The 19,132-nt window shown below is 34.5% G+C and overlaps 1 protein-coding gene across 2 annotated transcripts in view; it reads left to right on the top strand.

The window, feature by feature from the left end:
- The window catches only part of LOC144839814 (uncharacterized), a 32,053-nt gene extending 13,276 nt beyond the window's left edge, over nucleotides 1–18,777 (top strand). Inside the window, exons 15-25 of one of the 2 annotated variants that reach the window (XM_078695320.1) lie at nucleotides 33–101; nucleotides 305–376; nucleotides 684–749; nucleotides 1,515–1,649; nucleotides 1,932–2,000; nucleotides 2,390–2,464; nucleotides 2,592–2,663; nucleotides 5,193–5,252; nucleotides 14,884–15,062; nucleotides 15,210–16,916; nucleotides 17,045–18,777. In XM_078695320.1, coding sequence (XP_078551446.1) covers nucleotides 33–101; nucleotides 305–376; nucleotides 684–749; nucleotides 1,515–1,649; nucleotides 1,932–2,000; nucleotides 2,390–2,464; nucleotides 2,592–2,663; nucleotides 5,193–5,252; nucleotides 14,884–15,062; nucleotides 15,210–16,916; nucleotides 17,045–17,169 — 2,629 coding nt within the window. In that variant the 3' untranslated portion in view covers nucleotides 17,170–18,777. Of the gene's footprint in view, nucleotides 1–32; nucleotides 102–304; nucleotides 377–683; nucleotides 750–1,514; nucleotides 1,650–1,931; nucleotides 2,001–2,389; nucleotides 2,465–2,591; nucleotides 2,664–5,192; nucleotides 5,253–14,883; nucleotides 15,063–15,209; nucleotides 16,922–17,044 lie in introns of both variants that reach the window. The other variant, XM_078695322.1, reaches the window with a different exon arrangement.
- Nucleotides 18,778–19,132: the final 355 nt, after the last annotated feature.

Genomic DNA, 19,132 nt, shown 5'->3' with positions numbered 1-19,132 from the left:
CTATAACAACTTTTGTAATAATATTGTCCTAGATTTTTATCTCAAAACAGTCTGCAGAGCATACCAGCAAGAGCTTTTCAGGGTAAATATTTTGGCGAGATGTAAGTATTTTTGTTTCCTCACTGCTTAGCTAACAATCCTCTGACTATGAATTAGCTTTTGTTAGATTGGTTAATATTGCTGTTTTGTAAATAATATTAGGCCTAATTTACTATCGATAGTAATTTGAAAAGATGATTGAGCAACTAATGTTGGTTATTCCATGCAAAATAGTCTTACCAGTTATTGATATACTTTTTTCCAGCTCACTCAGAGGAAACAAAATTCGATTTATAGATAAGGATGCATTCGTTGCTGTGGACTATGTCCGTATACTGTGAGTTTGGTGTATGCGTAAAACAATGCTACAAAAGTCTTGTAAAAGAATTTTATTTGTATAGTATATAAACGGTAATGCAAAAGAAAAAAAAGATTTTTTAAACAGTTTTGTAGTTCTATTGTCTCACTTCTCTACACTTATACATATTTAGTATACTCCTGTAAACCAGAATTTGTTATAGATATCACAATCTTATTAATAATTATTATTCATTATAATGATTATAATATCGTAAATGAATGAAAATTCATTATTATAGTAAATTAAATGATTCTTACTTCTCTTTAATCAATACTTTATGTAGACGGCTAACGAACAACAAACTTACGGAACTACCAAACATTGTTAACTTACAAATAGATTATATACTGTGAGTGTTTATGTTCCTACTCCTTTGTTAGTAATTTATAATCTTGACTGGTGGTAGTACATGCAATACAATTTTAAATTTTATTCAATGTGGAATATTGCTGTAAACTAAAAAAACAAAATTACAAACCTGGTATGTCGTACGTTTGATCTTGTAGCCTACAGCATAGTAACGTGTACTGTACGTACACATTATTTATTTGGTACATACAATAATTATAGTACCGTATTTAAAATGACCCTTTTTATTTACCTGATATACATTTAGTGTACGTTTACAACTCTGAACCATTCGGTAAATTAACTCATTTTAAAACGACTAAGATGAACAAATCTGTGTGAATGTCATTGTCACAGATATTATCCGTTAAGTTGATTTATTTCCAATATATCACCTACAATTTTATACTATAATAAAATAAAAGATAAAGGCGAAATAATTTAACATTAGTATTTAGTACATTATAGCATTGAAAGCAATTGCTTCTACAGAAAAGTCCGTGATTAACTATTTCACGCCCTCCTCGTAATTGTACGTTCCTCTTCTATAGTATCTTAATTAATGTAATATAAATTGAGAATCATTTTGCAGTTCTGATAAAAGTACTCTGTGAGGATTTCAATTAATCATACCGGTAGTTTTATATTGAAAGGTTGAAAAAAAAACCATTATTATGATACCACATGGAGTAGTTACGTATTGTTTTCAGTCAAACAATCGGCAATACCTTATTTTGATGCCATCTTACGACTGTGTATCTTTTAGTGATTTAAGCTGGAACAATCTGACATCTTTGGAAGACGGCCGGATACCTACAGTTAAGAACATACTATTACACAAAAATAATATTCAGCACATTTCTAAAAATATCTTTTCTGGTATGGTATCCCTTGAGAAGCTGTAAGTATAAACCTATAGATCAAGAGTATAGTCGAATCGATTGCCGAACGGATAAGAAAGTCACAGCGACATTGTCGGCGGCACATGTTCAAGACTCTCTTTCACCAAAACACTGGTGGTGGAAAACGTCTTCTCAGATATGTTTTTAAAACATGTACATGTCTTGCTCATGAACCATAATCTAAACAAGTTATAGGTCCTTTAAAAGTTTCATTTAAAAAATCAAGTTTTCGTCTTCAAAGCCATATAAAACAATACTTAATCTATAATATTATTTTTTAGAATGCTTATGGGAAACAACATTACCTCTATACAAGAAGGGGCATTTAGTGGAACTAATCTTCAGTTTCTGTAAGTTAATTACAATATTGGTCCCGTGTACATAATAGTGCACGTTAAATAACTTGCAACACTATTAGACTACAAAGATATCCGTGGCTTTCTATTAGATTAACAGAAAGTGTTATATAATGCATGCAGCTTTTATATGTTTTAAAGCAAACGAGATTAAACGTTGAAATTTCACCACTTGAACATTTTAAGAATAATAAATGCTATTTTAACGTAAAACGAGCAAAAAACTTTTCTAATTGTTAGGACTTTTACTGTACATATCATGACGATGATGATGATGACGCCATTGAACTTAATTAAATGATAAAGTCATTCATTTTCGTTATCGTCTTTTACAATTGTGTAGGCCTATTTATTTAACAAAGTTTTAATTATTTTTTCTCCAGCTTCCTTTATGGGAATGGAATTACTAAAATTACGTATCAAACATTAAAAACCAATGGTAAAACGCTGAAATACATGTGAGATTTGTTACTATTTTAAAATAAGTAAAATACTAAATTTTTTATCTGTGTTATGCACGTTTTAATAATAAAAAATCTAACCAATACAAAGATATTTTAAACTAATGAAAGTTTTTTTTTTCAGATATCTATTTGACAATAAATTAGAGAAGATTGGGGAAAATGCTTTTTCACATATGACAGAAAATGGAACAATGTATGTTGATAGGAAAAATTAAAAATACTAGAGGGTTCGCTCGCTTCGCTCGCGCACCCTTTAGTGGGTCTATCCGAATGGTCCTCGAAAACATGACCAACGCCTCGGAAAAAATTGAAGCCCGGGTGACATCTATGCATATGACTGATGAGTAATGTATGTTTATTTTGTGATGTTTCATGAACAACTTTCGTAGCCTACTTACCCGGTCATAGTAGACACCGTTTTAAATTTATAATTATAAATAGAGCATGCAAGCCACAGAAATAATCGATAATATAAACAGTAAAGGTGTTTTCCTGGTAGGCCTACCAGACCTCTAGTAACATTGAATCGCACCTAAATTTGATTAAATGAATAATAAATAGCATATTTAAACAATTAGTTCAATTAGAATTACACATTGTTAATATGTTCACGGGTTTTATCTATATATAAATTTACGTAAAGGTAAAATTCGTTTAATCGCGCGTAACTTCTAGAATTTGTATTAGAAGGAATATAAAGTCGGTTCGTACTTTCGGTACTGATTTTAACCACCTAATGTAATTCTGTTTACTAATTAAGAGAGCCAGTCACTAAAAATCAAACATTAGGTGGCAAGGGTCAAAATTTCGAATTGGTTCATACTTTACACATTGGTAGACCTTGATGTAAGTAAACCTGATGTGTAGTTTGTTTGGTAAAATATCGCTTAGTTTTCGAGAAAATCGAAAAATAACGATTTTCGGCCAATTTTGTTAATTTTTAGTGTATAATTTACATTAAATTTAACAGCCTCTGGAAGCCAAACGTAGCAACCTAGCGTTTTAATATTTTATACTTACGTTAACTAGCATCTTGACAATAATTTAATAAAGTTTCAAAAAATTTGATGAAATTTTAACACTTTGACTGCCAGTGGTTTTTAGTCGCCTGGACGCGACTCAATAGTTCACTATGTCGGTCGGTCGGTCTGTCGGTCTGTCGGTCCGGAATCACTATGCGTTTTATTGCTTTTCTGTACTTTTTGAACTGTTTTGATGTACAGACAAGTTTTAACTATGTCGGTCGGTCTGTCGGTCGGTTGGTCGGTCCGGTATCACTTTGCGTTTTATCGCTTTTTCTGTACTTTTTGAACTGTTTTGATGTACAGAAAAGTTTCAAAGTACATTACTTTTTGAAAGTTCATTTTTTTCTGAGAGCACGCGACTTATGGCTGTTGGCCTTGTTCCAGTTAGAAACCGCCAGCGTTTTTAGCCCAATTCGATGTTTTTATTAAAGCTGATTGAAACTATGTATGTGATCTGATTTATATGTAATTTAGACTAAAATAATCATACAGATTTTAGCTTTACAATGGTAAAGGTATTCAATTGTCGGAATTAATCATAATTTATATATAGAAACAAACTATCATTATTTCATAAAAGTATTGTTCATTATCCAAAATTACCTAAATAAATTCCTGTCATTTGATTGGACGATTGTGGGTCACATGGCGTGCAATAGTACGCACTATTAAACGATCGTTTAATTGTACTTTTTGAAACATTTTTGTGTACGAAAAAAAAAAACGTTTCGCGGATGAAAAAAAATCTAATATACAAATTACCCTATCTATAATATGGCTCTGTACTGGGAAGTACAACAGCACCACTTGTCGTCTGGCCTCAGTTTCGTTTCTCTTTTAAACATTTGTGTACGAAAAAAAAAACGTTTCGCGGATGAAAAAAAATCTACTATACAAATTACTGTGAAATACAACAGCGCCACATGTCGTCTGGTCTCAGTTTCATCAAAGATCTTACTTTCTAAGATCTTTGATTTCATTCACCACCGCGAGATATGCAACAGCAGCAGATATTTGTGTACGATTTGGACATATATATGTACTAATTTAATGCAAAAAGGCATTTAATATAGCTTTTTATCGTTTTTATGATTTTGATTAATTAATGGGGACATCCATACAAGACGTGGAATTTTTGGAAAAACCATAATTAGCCTAGATAAGTTCCAATTGTCTGTCGATCAGCCAAGCTAGTACTAGGCTACTAGCCTAGGTCTAGCCTAGGCCATGCTAGTATTAGGCTAGGCCTAGTCTAGGCGTTTTAGCCTTGCTAGGCCTAAGATTGTTTGGTCGTTTGTATGTGTGTTTATAAAATCCATATAAATATAACATTTAATATAATATTAAAAACCAAATGTTACTGTTTTTAATCAGTGTGAATGACATGTATGCCTTTGGCTAGGGCTACCTTACCTTATTTGATTCAAATGACAGGAATCTATTTAGATGTTATATAAAACAAATAATGAATGTTTTATATTCGTGTAATGGTACAAATAATGGCATTTGGTGAATGATGAAAGGTTAATATCAACTCGACGTTGCCTCGTTGATATATAACCTTTCATCATTCACCTCATGCCATTATTTGTACCATTACACTCATAAACATTAATTATTTGTATACTATTAGTATCATCATTTTTCATTATGTCAATGAACTAGCATGCACTTAATACAACCTTATCTTTATTTAGATATCTGAACTGCGGTGGACTACAATCACTCCCGAATGGTATTGAAAAACATATAAAAACGTAAACACATTTTTCTCAGAATTAAATATTTGAATTACTATTGTTTCATTTACACACATCGACAACAAGAACATGATACTTATTGTAATCGAAACTTGGGAATTTGGGAAATTATGATTTTATCTCCTTTCTAAGACAAGTATTATTGGATAGCCCATCGCCTCAAAACAATAAGTTACACATTGTTTATATGTTCACGGGTTTTATCTATATATAAATTTACGTAAAGGCAAAATTCGTTTAATCGCGCGTAACTTCTAGAATTTGTATTAGAAGGTATATAAAGTCGGTTCGTACTTTCGGTACTGATTTTAACCACCTAATGTAATTCTGTTTACTAATTAAGAGAGCCAGTCACTAAAAATCAAACATTAGGTGGCAAGGGTCAAAATTTCGAATTGGTTCATACTTTACACATTGGTAGACCTTGATGTAAGTGAACCTGATGTGTAGTTTGTTTGGTAAAATATCGCTTAGTTTTCGAGAAAATCGAAAAATAACGATTTTCGGCCAATTTTGTTAATTTTTGGTGTTTAATTTACATTAAATTTAACAGCCTCTGGAAGCCAAACGTAGCAACCTAGCGTTTTAATATTTTATACTTACGTTAACTAGCATCTTGACAATAATTTAATAAAGTTTCAAAAAATTTGACCAGACCGAATATAGTGTCCACATTTATAGTATATACCAATAATCAACCTATCTACCGGATTTCGTAACAAAACGCGAAACACGATGATCTTCGTGTTTGGCAGTCAAGCGTTGTGTTTCCAAACACGAAGATCTTCGTGTTTGTCAGTCAAAGTGACTAATTAATTACTAATTAGCATATATAAAACTCTTAAAAAGTAGGGTAAAAACATGTTTTCATGTGCGACGAAATTTTTTAAAATAGAAAAGTCATCAATCTAAAGTTTAGATACTAATATTTATGAATCAAGTAACACAAATTTGGGGAAACTATTTTGAGCTCCGCGCAAGAGCCACAAAGTTGCAAGAAATTCAAAGATTTTATCTGTCGGCAATCAGATGTACCTATTGTTCTCTATTTAGCAATCTAAGTCGCTTTGATCCAAACTTTTATTACGAGAAACAAACTTGAAAGATAAACTGAAAGTTCCTGGAATAATTTTGAATTAAGTTGCAATTTAAACACAAACTAAAAATATGTTTCTTGTAAAATTTCAATTACTAACCAATATACGAAATTAAGCAATTAACTAAAAATCACTCGCTTATTCTTTGTCAAACAACATTATTATAAATTTTCCATCCTCTCATAATTTATTGGATAAAACTGAAAAACACATTTGTTTTAACTTGTTATCGTTTTCCTGTTTGTCGAATCTGGTCGAACTTACTCAACGATAATGTTTCAAAACATTAACCACGGTAGACAAAACACTTTACTGCGTATATTCGATAGACAACGATATCTTCATTGACGTTGACAACGGAACTGATTTGTTATCCATTTTTGTTTATGTTTTACAATGTAAAGACGTGTTGAAAATAATTGTTATATAGTGTATAATTATTGTCTGATGGCTTTAAGTTCAAACAAAATGGAGATTTCATGTTCTTTTAAATCGGTTGTCGGCAGAGCTTGTGGATTCGATAGAAAAGACCGCAAACAGAGCACTGAACCTACCTTTATAAGCATGCCAGAAGGAAATCGCTGCACACAAATACATGTTTAGGTTTACGGGCATCGATAGTGAGGTAGACCTAATTCTTAGTCGAGCAGCCATGTTTACATTGCCCGCTGATATACATAGTTGGACTGTTTGTCCCTTGCATCGATCGGAGCTTGGCTTAGGTTGGTCTCGAGGAAATAACAACAGATGTAGAGTGCCGCCTGATCTCTCTAATCACATCCAAAGCAAGGGAAAGGGACCCAAGTGCGATAGGGGTATTAGCAAAGAAGATTCGCAACTAATATTAAAGAAAACAGGAACTTTCCTGCAAGTTGGTTCAGGTAAATATAATTTAACAACTGTAAGTTAAAAAATACCGTACAGTATGACATTTATGAATACGCATTTATTGGCGGAAAGAATAAGTAAATAATGTGTTTCATGTTACTTTGTTCATTTTATGTTGGTGGTAGGAGGAAAAATGTCTGCATTCCCTGCCATTGTCATCATCATTTTATATATATCACGAATCAGTGTGTCAATAATTGAATCAAAGTCAGTAGTAATTTTTTACCAATATTATTCTTATTTTCAGGAAAGTAATAAGGATGAGTTCTACATACCATTAGCAACTCCAACTTGTCAAACACCGGCGTGTAATGTTATGGATACTCAAATGAGCCTATATCAATTTTTTGATCCAACTTTTGCTTCAACTGCCTCAGAAGATGAATCAATTCAATCTACACCAAGAGAAAAATTAAATGCATTTCTCATTTCAAGGGACGTCAGTCCAATTAGATATCCTTTATCTGCACCGCTGGAGCAAGTTTCAGACCGTACTAAACGTTTCTACATGCACAAGGCTCGTCAAGTTGTCTCTATGTGCCTGGAAGAAATCGCACCTGGTCAGTCGACTACTTTACTTGAGGGCTTATCAAGTGATAAAACCACAGAAGCTGACGAAAGAACCGATTCTTCTCTATTAGATGCTCTATCAGTATGCTATCTTCATACTAACCACTGGAGTACAAGACGTCAGATTTTATCGATCATGGTTGATAAGGTTACCTTCAAGGATGGATACCTAACTTGACTAGATACCGTTTTAACGTGGCCAACACCATTTATTGTTACATGGTAGAGGTTCTGTAATTCAACCTCTAAAGAACACTAGAGTATGCGTACAGCCAGAGAAAATTGACCACCTTGTTACATTTATAACAAGTTCTCAAGTTATACAAGACTTGCCATTTGGAGAAAAAACTCTAAAACTTTCTACAGACAGAGTTATAAAAATCCTAAATGTTGTGCGTAATCTTATCCAAGAACAATGTATTCTTCAATACGAGAGTTACTGTCAAGAGAAGAAATTTCAACCTATGAGCCGCAGTACATTGCGTAGAGTTATCAGCGTTTGTTCTGCTTCTGTACGCAAATCCTTACAAGGCCTTGATTATATTTCTGTCAATTGTGGAAAAGCCTTCGATGAACTGGAGAACATCGTTGATAAGCTGGGAGATTGCTATGAAATGGGTTTGACTTGGGCCAAACAAAAAAAATAAAAAAGATGACAAGCGCTACCTAAAAGGTGACTATAAGGTAATAACAATCTTGTTTAAATATCTTGATAACTGCTACAGTATAAATAGAAAAGCAATATAATAAAAAAAAAACGCAAAATAGCGCGTTGTATTGCTCAGTAATGCATGTAAGAAACATTCAAGACTAATTACATTTTTTTATACAATTTATTTTATATATTATTGCAGATTCACATTTCTAACCATTCTGAAGTTGCCGATCATTGTAGGGCGTATGCTCTTGATTCTTGCGAAGACAAAGATTACCATACTGTCTGTGATCATGACCACAATGCAAGATGTGACAGATGTCGTATATTTCCAGAAGCTTTGTCTGAAATTCATAAAGATTTAAACGAAGTGCGCTGCTCTTCTGAAGAAAAAGATGACATGGAGTACGTAATTACACAGTCAGTTCAAAACATTGAGACGTGGAAGGCGCATATCTTAAGATCCATTAACCAAGACGCTGCACGACATGATATTTTAGGAGATTTGAATCCTGGTTGTGCCCTAATTGTTTTAGACTGGGCGATGAAGTTTGTACCACGTAAATATCGCGAAAGCCAAAGAGACTGGTTTGGAAAGCGTGGACTTCCGTGGCACATAACGGTCTTGACGAAAAAGAAGATAGATAGAGATAGAGAGGTACAGATGCTTACGTTTGTGCATATTTTTAAATCTTGCAGTCAGGATAGTACTACTGTTGTGGCAATCATCGACGATGTGTTAAGGCAGCTGCCGTCTATTGCACCCGATATACACTCTGTGTATCTGCGTCAAGATAATGCAGGATGCTACCAGTCTGCCCTAACATTACTCTCGTTAAAGAGATAGCGAAAGAAACGAATATCAAAATCCGACGGATTTTTCGGATCCTCAAGGGGGGAAGGGTACATGTGACCGGAAGGCAGCCCATATCAAAAATCACATGAATAAATATCTATATCTATATATAGCAGTTGAAGGCAGCAATTGAATCCTTTGGAGGCATTCCTGTAGTGAAAGTCATAGTTTGTGCTTTTACCTACTGGTACTATTTGTGCAGCAGGAAAATGGAAAGGTGTGAGTCACATCAAAAACATAGAGTATGGAAGCAGGTCCATGAAGGTGTGGATGGCGTATGGTATTGGTGCAGGACAAAATCTACTTTTGAGTAAATTCTGTGTGCCCTCTAAAATACCCAATTTAATTCATAACAAAGATACAACGTTTTTTGCGGTAAAAGCAAGAATACAAGCCAAGACATCTCATGAAGAACAAGCTGATATAAATGACGACGACCAACTAAAAAGTGAAGAAAGTCCTGGCACCCCCAGCAAACTGTTCTTTTGTCGCGAACAAGGTTGCATTAGGTCATATCAGAGGTACTCTTCCCTAGAGAAACACATTATGAAAATCACAAGAACGTACTAGAACATAAAACACTTTATGACAGGGCAATGAAATTATACGCAACACAACTAGAAGAGGGTACTTCTAAAAATCCAGAACCCACAAGAACCAACGATTTGCCACGGTTTGACATTGGCCCCGACCTGCAAATGGGCGTTAAAGTCCTCTGCAAAAAAAACCCGATTTTCTGTACCACAGAAAACCTACCTTATGGATGTTTTTGACGCTGGAGAGCAGACAGGACAGAAAGCTGATCCATGTGATGTCTCACGAGAGATGAGATCGGCCAGGTTCACATCAATTTAGCAAGACTGAATTTTTAACAGCACAGCAGATTGAAAGTTTTTTCTCACGCTTGGCTAAAAAACGGAGGACAGATGCAGCCGTTCATGATGATGATGATGACGAAGATGATGATTACGATAGTAATGAAGATGGTGACGAAGTCGAAGAAAATGGAGACGATTCAAAAACGGAAAAAGAAAGAGAAATTCAACTTTTGTCGCAAACCGTACTGGACACAATAGGCTTGCAGCATCCAATAATGTTTGAAAGGCATAATATTTGTGAACTGAAAGCTCAAGAAAAACTCTCCAGATTCTCTTTGCCAATGTTGCAAGAAATTTGTACTTCTCTTGAACTTGATACCACAGATATAACCATAAAGCGCAAGAAGTCATACATTGATTTGCTGGGAAAGCTGGTTTTCATGTGCAGTTGCTCGATTGATTGATTGATTAAGGTAGCAACGAAGGTAAAACTGTGTCTGTGAGAATTCTTTAAAATAACAATTTAATATGTGGGACGATTCTGTTATCTAAGTTGTTAGTATTTAAAGTCGCGTTCTGTAAATTTTTAATAAAGCGAAGGGGTGAAACAATTGTTTACAAGTTTCCAAACAATAATTTATTGTTTAGGCTACGAATTAGGAAATTTCGCACGAGCACATGAACGTTATCGGATGTCACCATTCTACTCATTTGCATAACAACAGAGTTCAGTGAACATTTGCGTTAACGTACTTGCTCCTTTTGATTTCGCGCTTCGACGGGAAGTGTAGAACGCAACGCATGTGTAGCGCACGCAACATACGCCACACGTATTAAAACAAATCATGGAATACCTTGGGTTTATAGAGACTAAGCCTAGCCAGGCATGTTTAATCATGTTTTGGTTAACGTTTTCATTTACGCTATTTTTCAGAAATAAGGTTCTCGACGCACGTAATTAAAGTTTTTCGTAATACTTGCGCACGCACAGCAAGTTGTTTACAAAGTGGGCGGAGCTTGGAAAATAGCGTTAACGTGCTCGTGCGAAAACTCCCTATATGAGAAGATAAGAACAATATGTTGTAAAGCCTGTTTTCCACTATTACCCTAAAACACATGTTTTTTCGCTTTCAACACGAAATGCCTACAGCATCTTATTAGAGTGGAAATATGACTATCTGGCGAAATTATTCGCGCAAATCAAACATTTTCGCGTATACGCGCACGCCCAATGGAACACTTTGTTGATAAAAATAAACTGCGCATGCGCGCGTATAGTGCAAAAAATAATAATATTATTATTATTATATTATAATAATAATAAGAATAAAAGACGTCTACCTGGAACCAACAGACAAACTGATCAGCTTTGACATCAAGTCTTTATTCACCAATGTTCCAGTTAGGGAAGCTTGCACTATAGTCAAACATCGACTGCAAGCTGACCCTAAACTCCAACAGAGGACCGCACTTTCTGCAGAAGAAATCCATGAGTTACTTCTACTATGTCTTACATCTACCAACTTCAAGTGGCGAGACCAATTCTTTGAACAAACTCAAGGCACGGCTATGGGATCTCCTTTATCCCCGGTCATTGCCAACATCTTTCTGGAGGAGCTCGAACATCTAGCACTCTACTCCGCCAACAAGCGACCAAAACTTTGGCTTCGATATGTAGACGACACTTTTATCATCTGGCAGCACAACAAGGTAGTTTTCTAATACACCTCAACTCTCAACACTGTAACATAGCATTCACCATGGAAGAGGAAAACGACCACAGTTTACCATTTCTTGACGTATTTGTCACAAAGGAACCTGAGGGCACTCTGTCCCACAAAGTATATCGCAAACCCACGCACACGGACAGATATTTACACAAGCGATCTTTCCACCATCCGTCAACGAAGAAATCAGTTTGTAAAACTCTTATCAAAAGAGCGCACACCATCAGCGACAAGAAGTGTCTCCGACAAGAAATACATCATGTCAACAAAGCATTGGAACTCAATGGTTACAACAGGAAGGACTTCAAGTCATCGTCAACCAACAAAAAAAAAAAAAAAACGATCCTGTAGAGTTCAGAAAGTCTGTATGTTTACCATATTTGGGACAGCTTTCTCATCGTATCCAGCGAGTACTACAAAACGCCGACATAAAAGTATTTCATAGTGCAGTCAACAAGTTGTCACAGTGTCTTCAAACACACAAGGACAAACCAGCTAAACACAATCAACCTGGTGTATACTGCATCCCATGTGAATGTGGAAAGGTATACATTGGGGAAACTGGACGCGACCTTCAAACCAGGCTTAAAGAACATCAAGGCCATGCCAGAAGAGGAGAGCAAGACAAATCATCAATAGTTATGCATTCTCACAAACAACAACACCGAGTTAATTGGAAAGATGCTGAACTAATTGCTACCGTTCCTTCTTGGCATTCCAGACGAACCACGGAAGCTATTGAAATCTACAAACAAAACACTGTTCATCAAGATATTGGATTTGTTATTAGTGACATTTGGCTATCTTTATTCAACAAGAATCTTCATCGACATTAAACAATGCCATAGTTTCTGGCCAGTTTACATTTCACAACCCAGTCTGGACACATGGTCTTGTTTGGCCAGTCCACACCCAACTTTGAGACAATGCTATTGTTTTTAGCTTGTCTCACCCTGCTTTTCACACCTATCAGAAACAATGCTCTTCTATAGCAAGTTTCCATTCACTATTGTTCTTGAGAAACAATGCTCTGCTATAGCTAGTTTCAATCCCTCCCACTGTGTGAACTTGCCATTGTTTCTGGCTTTCACACCAGTCCCACCCTTCCCACTTATATTCCAAGTTTCCTGGACTTTCTGCATTCTCACTCCTGAGGACGATCAAAGTATATTGATCGAAACGTCGAGAAACTCAACAGTTCTTTTCAGAACTAACACACGTGGTGTACCGCAAACTTTATATCAACATTCGATTTCGCCATGCAAACCTTCAAACAAAATAAGAATAAAGTGAAAAACATAACAGGTGATGAAGCTAAGCGAGTTATAATGTTGAGCTCAGATAGTAATTGCTTAATTTCATCATGGGTTAGTCGTTTAAATTTGACTAGAAATTTATTTTTAGATGTTTTTATATTAAACCGTAATTCCAAATTATTCGGGACCTTTCAGTTTACCTTTAAAGTTTGTTTCTCGTAGTAAAATTTACCTTAAATCCGTAAATAGAGAACAATAGGTACATCTGATTGATCTTGCCGACAGATAAAATCTTTGAATTCCTTACAACTTTGTGGCTCTGGCGCGGAGCGGAAAATAGTTTCCCCAAATTTGTTTTACTTGATTCATAAATATTAGTATCTAAACTGTAAATTGTCGCACATGAAAAAAAACGCGTTTGTTTTTACCCTACTTTTTATTATCAAGATGCTAGTTAACGTAAGTGTAAAATATTAAAATGCTAAGTTGCTACGTTTGGCTTCCAGAGGCTGTTAAACTTAATGTAAATTATACACCAAAAATTAACAAAATTGGCCGAAAATCGTAATTTTTCGATTTTCTCGAAAACTAAGCGATATTTTACCAAACAAACTACACACTAGGTTTACTTACATCAAGGTCTACCAATGTGCAAAAAATGAGCCAATTCGAAATTTTGACCACTAAATTATGAATATTTCTGATTTTTGGTGACAAGCACTCTTAAGTTATTTGTTTGTTTGTTTCCTTTCACAAAACATAAACATACATAAATAATCAGTACAAAACAAAAGAATAGAAAGGGGGAATCACAGCTTGTAAGTAGAAACCCCCTGTTACAAAAGAGTATATATATATATATAGAAATAGTTAAAGAAGCACAAGGGCATAGGCAAACAAAATGTGTCTTTTAAGAAAATGCAAACAATCTTTTTTTTTTATCTTAACAAAGAAAAGGAGAGTAAAATGGAATTGTTCAGTTTTAATCATTAAAAAAGGAGACATAAACAAACAACAAAATACTTGTTTTAACCAAAAGTAATTTATGTTTGTGTTTTATTTTAAAAGTTATAGGATTCCTATGTAACTTACAAGTATCAGGTATTTCACGCCAAAGTTCAACCCCTTTAATGACTAAACTTAACTGCAATAAAATGAATGAATAAATGAATGATGGCCGTCTTTTGGTTTTTTCATTTCTTGCGCCCATCTTTATTTGATATTGCTAGATTTCCAATTTCTGAGTTCAATTCTTTCCCAAAAGTCAATCTAATTTTAGTCATTATTTACTTTTATTTCACCCTAAACATGCGCTTTCATATCGAAGAACAGAGAGCAGCTAAATAGTTTTTATATAGCAATAACATTTACAATACAACAGTAAAAAACATGAAGTAATTGATGAATATCTTGAAATAAGCTTTAAATTATTCAAGATTCGCTGTAGTTAGTGGCGTACGTTAAGATAGGGTATGTAGCTATCGCCAAGGACGTGGCGTAGTGAGTTGCGTAATAAAACTACTGCTTAGTTATATAAAGGCGTATGCTGCGCAATACATACGCCAGATGTACGCCGTGCATGTGAACTCTCTCTAATATAGTTTAAACGCTCCAACGCGTTGGGCTCATCCTGATGAGATATAAATTTAGACAATTAACTGCGAACTTTTGCATCTTATCAGTTATAGTACCTATGTTTTATACTAAGACAAAAATTCAATGTTCAAAAGTTATTGTTATTATAATTTATTTTTTTACTAGTATTTGTGTTACTGATAATACTGACATCAATATAAACATTGTTGCAGACCTATTACGTGATATTAATGGAGGTAGTGGGTTGGCGTGTAATTCAGAAACGGGAACGTGCAGTCCATGCAAAAAGGGGACATACAAAATATTGTCGAGCGAGCATACACCATGTAAAAAGTGCCCTCCAGGTAATTGATGGTATTTATTAATTATTTCAATTATTTTATGTCCAATATTTTTTATGACATCAAATTGTTTTCAGTTAAACAAATTTGATCAACATAAACGATTTTATCTAAATTGTTTTTAGCAAACATTTTATCTCATCGTTGCAGGTGGCTTCTATCAAGATAAACTCGGAGTTATTGAAAGGATTGATTATAGCGAGACCTGTCAACAATGTCCTATTGGAAGTTTTTCAGATAATGCAGGAGCGGCGTCCATCGCTGATTGCCAGACGTGTCCATCTGGAACCAATACCAGTACCTTTGCTAATCTAAATGCTTGTTATTGCCTCGACAAGTTCCATAGAACTGATCGGTTTGGTCCATGCATGCCTTGCCCGATGGGTGTTACGTGTGAAGGAGGGTATCAAAATCTAACACGGGGATACTGGTGGTCCTGGGATTTCACTGGTGATTGTATTGTAGATGAAGAACACAACAAAAGCTCTTGTTTATCGGCGTACAACACATTTATAATTAATTTAAAAAACGACACATTTCCAATTGACGATCCAAACAAACTAAAATATGCTGTATACAAAGGTCCATTACCACAAATACACCTGTGTCCGCTAGGAAATAATAGTTGTAGTATTGGATTGGAATTGAATGACACTTGTGCTAAAGGATACACTGGTTGGCTTTGTGCAGCATGTTCGAAAGGATATTATCAATTATTTAACGAATGTCACAAATGCCAAGGCCCTCTTCTGACTGTTATCACATTCATCTGTGTTATTTTTGTAACGTTTGGAGTTATTTGTCTCATTTGGAGATTACAACAAAGGAATACCGACCAACACCGACAAACAAAACTAGATTCATTTGTGACATATCTAAAAATTGCTATAAACTTCTATCAGGTTTTAGGTATACTATCAGAAGTAACTGAAATTCACTGGCCTAAAAATTATGAATATGCTGGTAGAATACTTGAGTATTTTGACGTCATAAGATATATTAGTATGCTAAGCCCAAGATGTTTACTTGAATCTTGGAATGCATATTCGTCACTTCAAGTTGCTATTTCCACACCTTTTTTCATAGTAATCACTATGTCCGCCATTTACCTTATGTTTTATACGTGGAATAAGTGTCATGGGGTAGCAATAGCTGAGAGCCGCACACGTGACAAATGTATCGTTGTGTCAATGCTACTTCTTTACCTTACATATGCAAACACATGTGCAGACATCATGGCGGTTGGACCATGGTCAATTCGTTTATATAACGTTACAGAAGATGGTAATGTCAATAAAACAGTACTAACGTCAGACTACTCGATTGATCTGGACCAAAATGATGGATCTACATATCAAGTCAACAGAACACTTGTTTACATTTCTTTAACATACATCATTGGCTTCCCATTGGTCATAGTGATTATGCTATACTGTCTAAATGTACATTGTGATCAGCATGAAGAAAACCAGGATCAAGGACGGATGATTGGTGTGAGGTTCTTTTGTGGACAATACAAGCACAAATTTTGGTTTTGGGAATCATTTGAGCTGTACAACAAAGCTCTGTTGGCACTTATTGCCAACTTAAAAGATGACGTGTCCTCAAGTTTGTCATACTCTCTGTTTTTTACTGTCATCTTTATTGTATTGCATTTGTACCTTCAACCAATGAAAGAGAAGTCAGAGCAGAGATTTCAATTGTTGACTCTTGTTTTTATCGTTGTCAATCTATCCATTGGGGCGATCGTAAATTTGAATCAAAATGTCAATGAAGATGACGTCATTGGTTTGCTACACAAGATAACTCCCGTTATTCTAATTATGCTGAATGTTTCTATCATGCTGATCGTAATTGGTAAGGTATTTATCGAAGGTCTACAATGGATATATAGGCCTATCAAACCACCAGATTTAGCCAACTGATTATAACAAAAATAGTTTGTGAGTACTTTTTATTAAATTATTTTATTCTTTTGTTTTCAGTGGATTTTTTGAAGAAACTTAAAACAGACTGTTGTCGTCAAAAGAGTTGGCCACTGCTTCTTCAGATCGATGATGAAAATGAGCTTGAAGAATCACAAATTGAGGAAAATAATGTTATAATATAGCTTTAGTTTTTTTATTAAGGAAATATTTATATTTAATCTATTAATTTATAGTTAATCACAGTTGGAATGATAAATATTAGTGCAAATAAGAATGTCAATAAAAATTAAGTAAATTGAGAAAACAAAACGTTGATACGTATGGTAAACATTGTTGTTGTATACCATTGCGTATTTTGCATTTATATTTGTATATAAATATATATATATATACACTTGCACTGATGAAGGGCTAGTGTTGCCCGAAAGTTCTGCTAACTTTTCTAGCTGTTTTACTTTATAATTTTGATTTAGCTTTTCGCTTGCTTTTTTTTGTATCTCCATTGAGATCCAGCCACTGATACCCACAGCATTGTCATTTTTTCAGTTATTTGCCTTTGGAAATATATATATATTTATAATTTAAAACGATTAGATGAGGAAATCTATGAGAATCTCGAGCCTCGAGTCTCGAACCCGGAACCTTCTGCTTGATATGCATAATTATGTCCTAACCATTAGACCACTGGGGGCTTTCATGGCATTGTTCAAACTCGATTGGATAGCGACTCTTTCCACAGATTTCCTCATCTTATCGTTTCAAATTAATTAATTACATTTCAGTATATCACCAGGCGGTTTAGAATTTATTCTGTGCCTGTGATGTTTATATATAAAAAAGTATCTCTTCAGAGATCCCGCTTCGTGAATAAAAATACTGAAAGATGAGGGCGTATCAATTTGATCTCTGGTGCGCGTGCGTACAACTGAGGGACTAGTGCTGTTCCGCCGTACAACGCCGAGAATGTTAAATTTCAGTATGTCACCGGGCGGTTTAGAATTTATTCTGTGCCTGTGATATATACACTATTATATTCACACTTTTAGCTAATTTAGGATTATTGGGTGTTTAATGTAATTGTATAAACTCAATAATGCTGTACCGTATTAACAATATTCCGTATATAATACTGTACCTTTTTAACTTGTTGGTGATTTGTTAGATCAAATGTGAACGGAATGTTTGTTGGTTGGTATGTTTTTTTAACGATTTCTGTTTTTATGTGGATTCCTTTTGTTTATTTTATATGAATAGTGAAATTGATGAATAAAAAAAAACGATTCTTTCTCTTAATATAGTATAGTACCTCTCCAGCTGATTTGAACGGCGACACATTTAACACCGATTACAAATGTCATGGATCAGTTGTTGTTCGTGTCTTGTTTGTATCTATTACACGATAGACAGATCATTGCCTGTTTATTTGATTATACGAAATTGCCTGCATACAACTTAAATAAAGCAAATAATGTTCTCAAATCTTTACTTCAATATAGAGAAATGGTTGATTGCTGTACGATCTTTCGTTCTTAGTTTGTAAATACATCATTCAAGTTGATTCAGGTATTAATCATTTGTAATGACGTTCAATTGATTGTGTTGTTCTTAATGGTAACCAGTTTGTACACAGTAATTATAGTGGTAATATATACAGTGGTAAAGTGAAGTTATAAACTGATTGTTATTGAAATTATGTAACGCTTGTTTGTATATTTGCAGGGCTTTCCTTCGTTCTCTTTATTTTCTGAGTAACGTTGATTCGTGCACAATAAATGGTATGGTAACGGCAATCAACAACTTGTTGTCTTTCTGTTGGTCTTGATATTGTATTCATTTGAGCCAAGCTTCGCACGCTTGATACCCGGGGAGCAAACTTCCAAATTAATCCGGGCATGGTCTCACGTACTACAACACAAATATGCCTGACGAATAGTTTTTTAGCTATGGTTCATTGAAGCAAATAATATGACACCAACTGATTTAATTTAAAATAGATTTCCTCATGTTTTTAAATTTAAATTTTTGGAAACTTTTTGTTCGTTGTTTTGTTTAAATTAGGTAAAATATTGTCAGATTGTTTCAAAACCTGGTGGATTTCAATGAACACTACTTTACTGTACACTCTCACTATATTTTCCTAATTTA

Source organism: Antedon bifida, chromosome 4 (assembly GCF_963402885.1).
Source record: "Antedon bifida chromosome 4, ecAntBifi1.1, whole genome shotgun sequence".
In the NCBI taxonomy this organism is placed as follows: Eukaryota; Metazoa; Echinodermata; class Crinoidea; order Comatulida; family Antedonidae; genus Antedon; species Antedon bifida.
The sequence above is the reverse complement of the archived record's forward strand: the minus strand, read 5'-3'. Positions and strand labels throughout refer to the sequence as shown.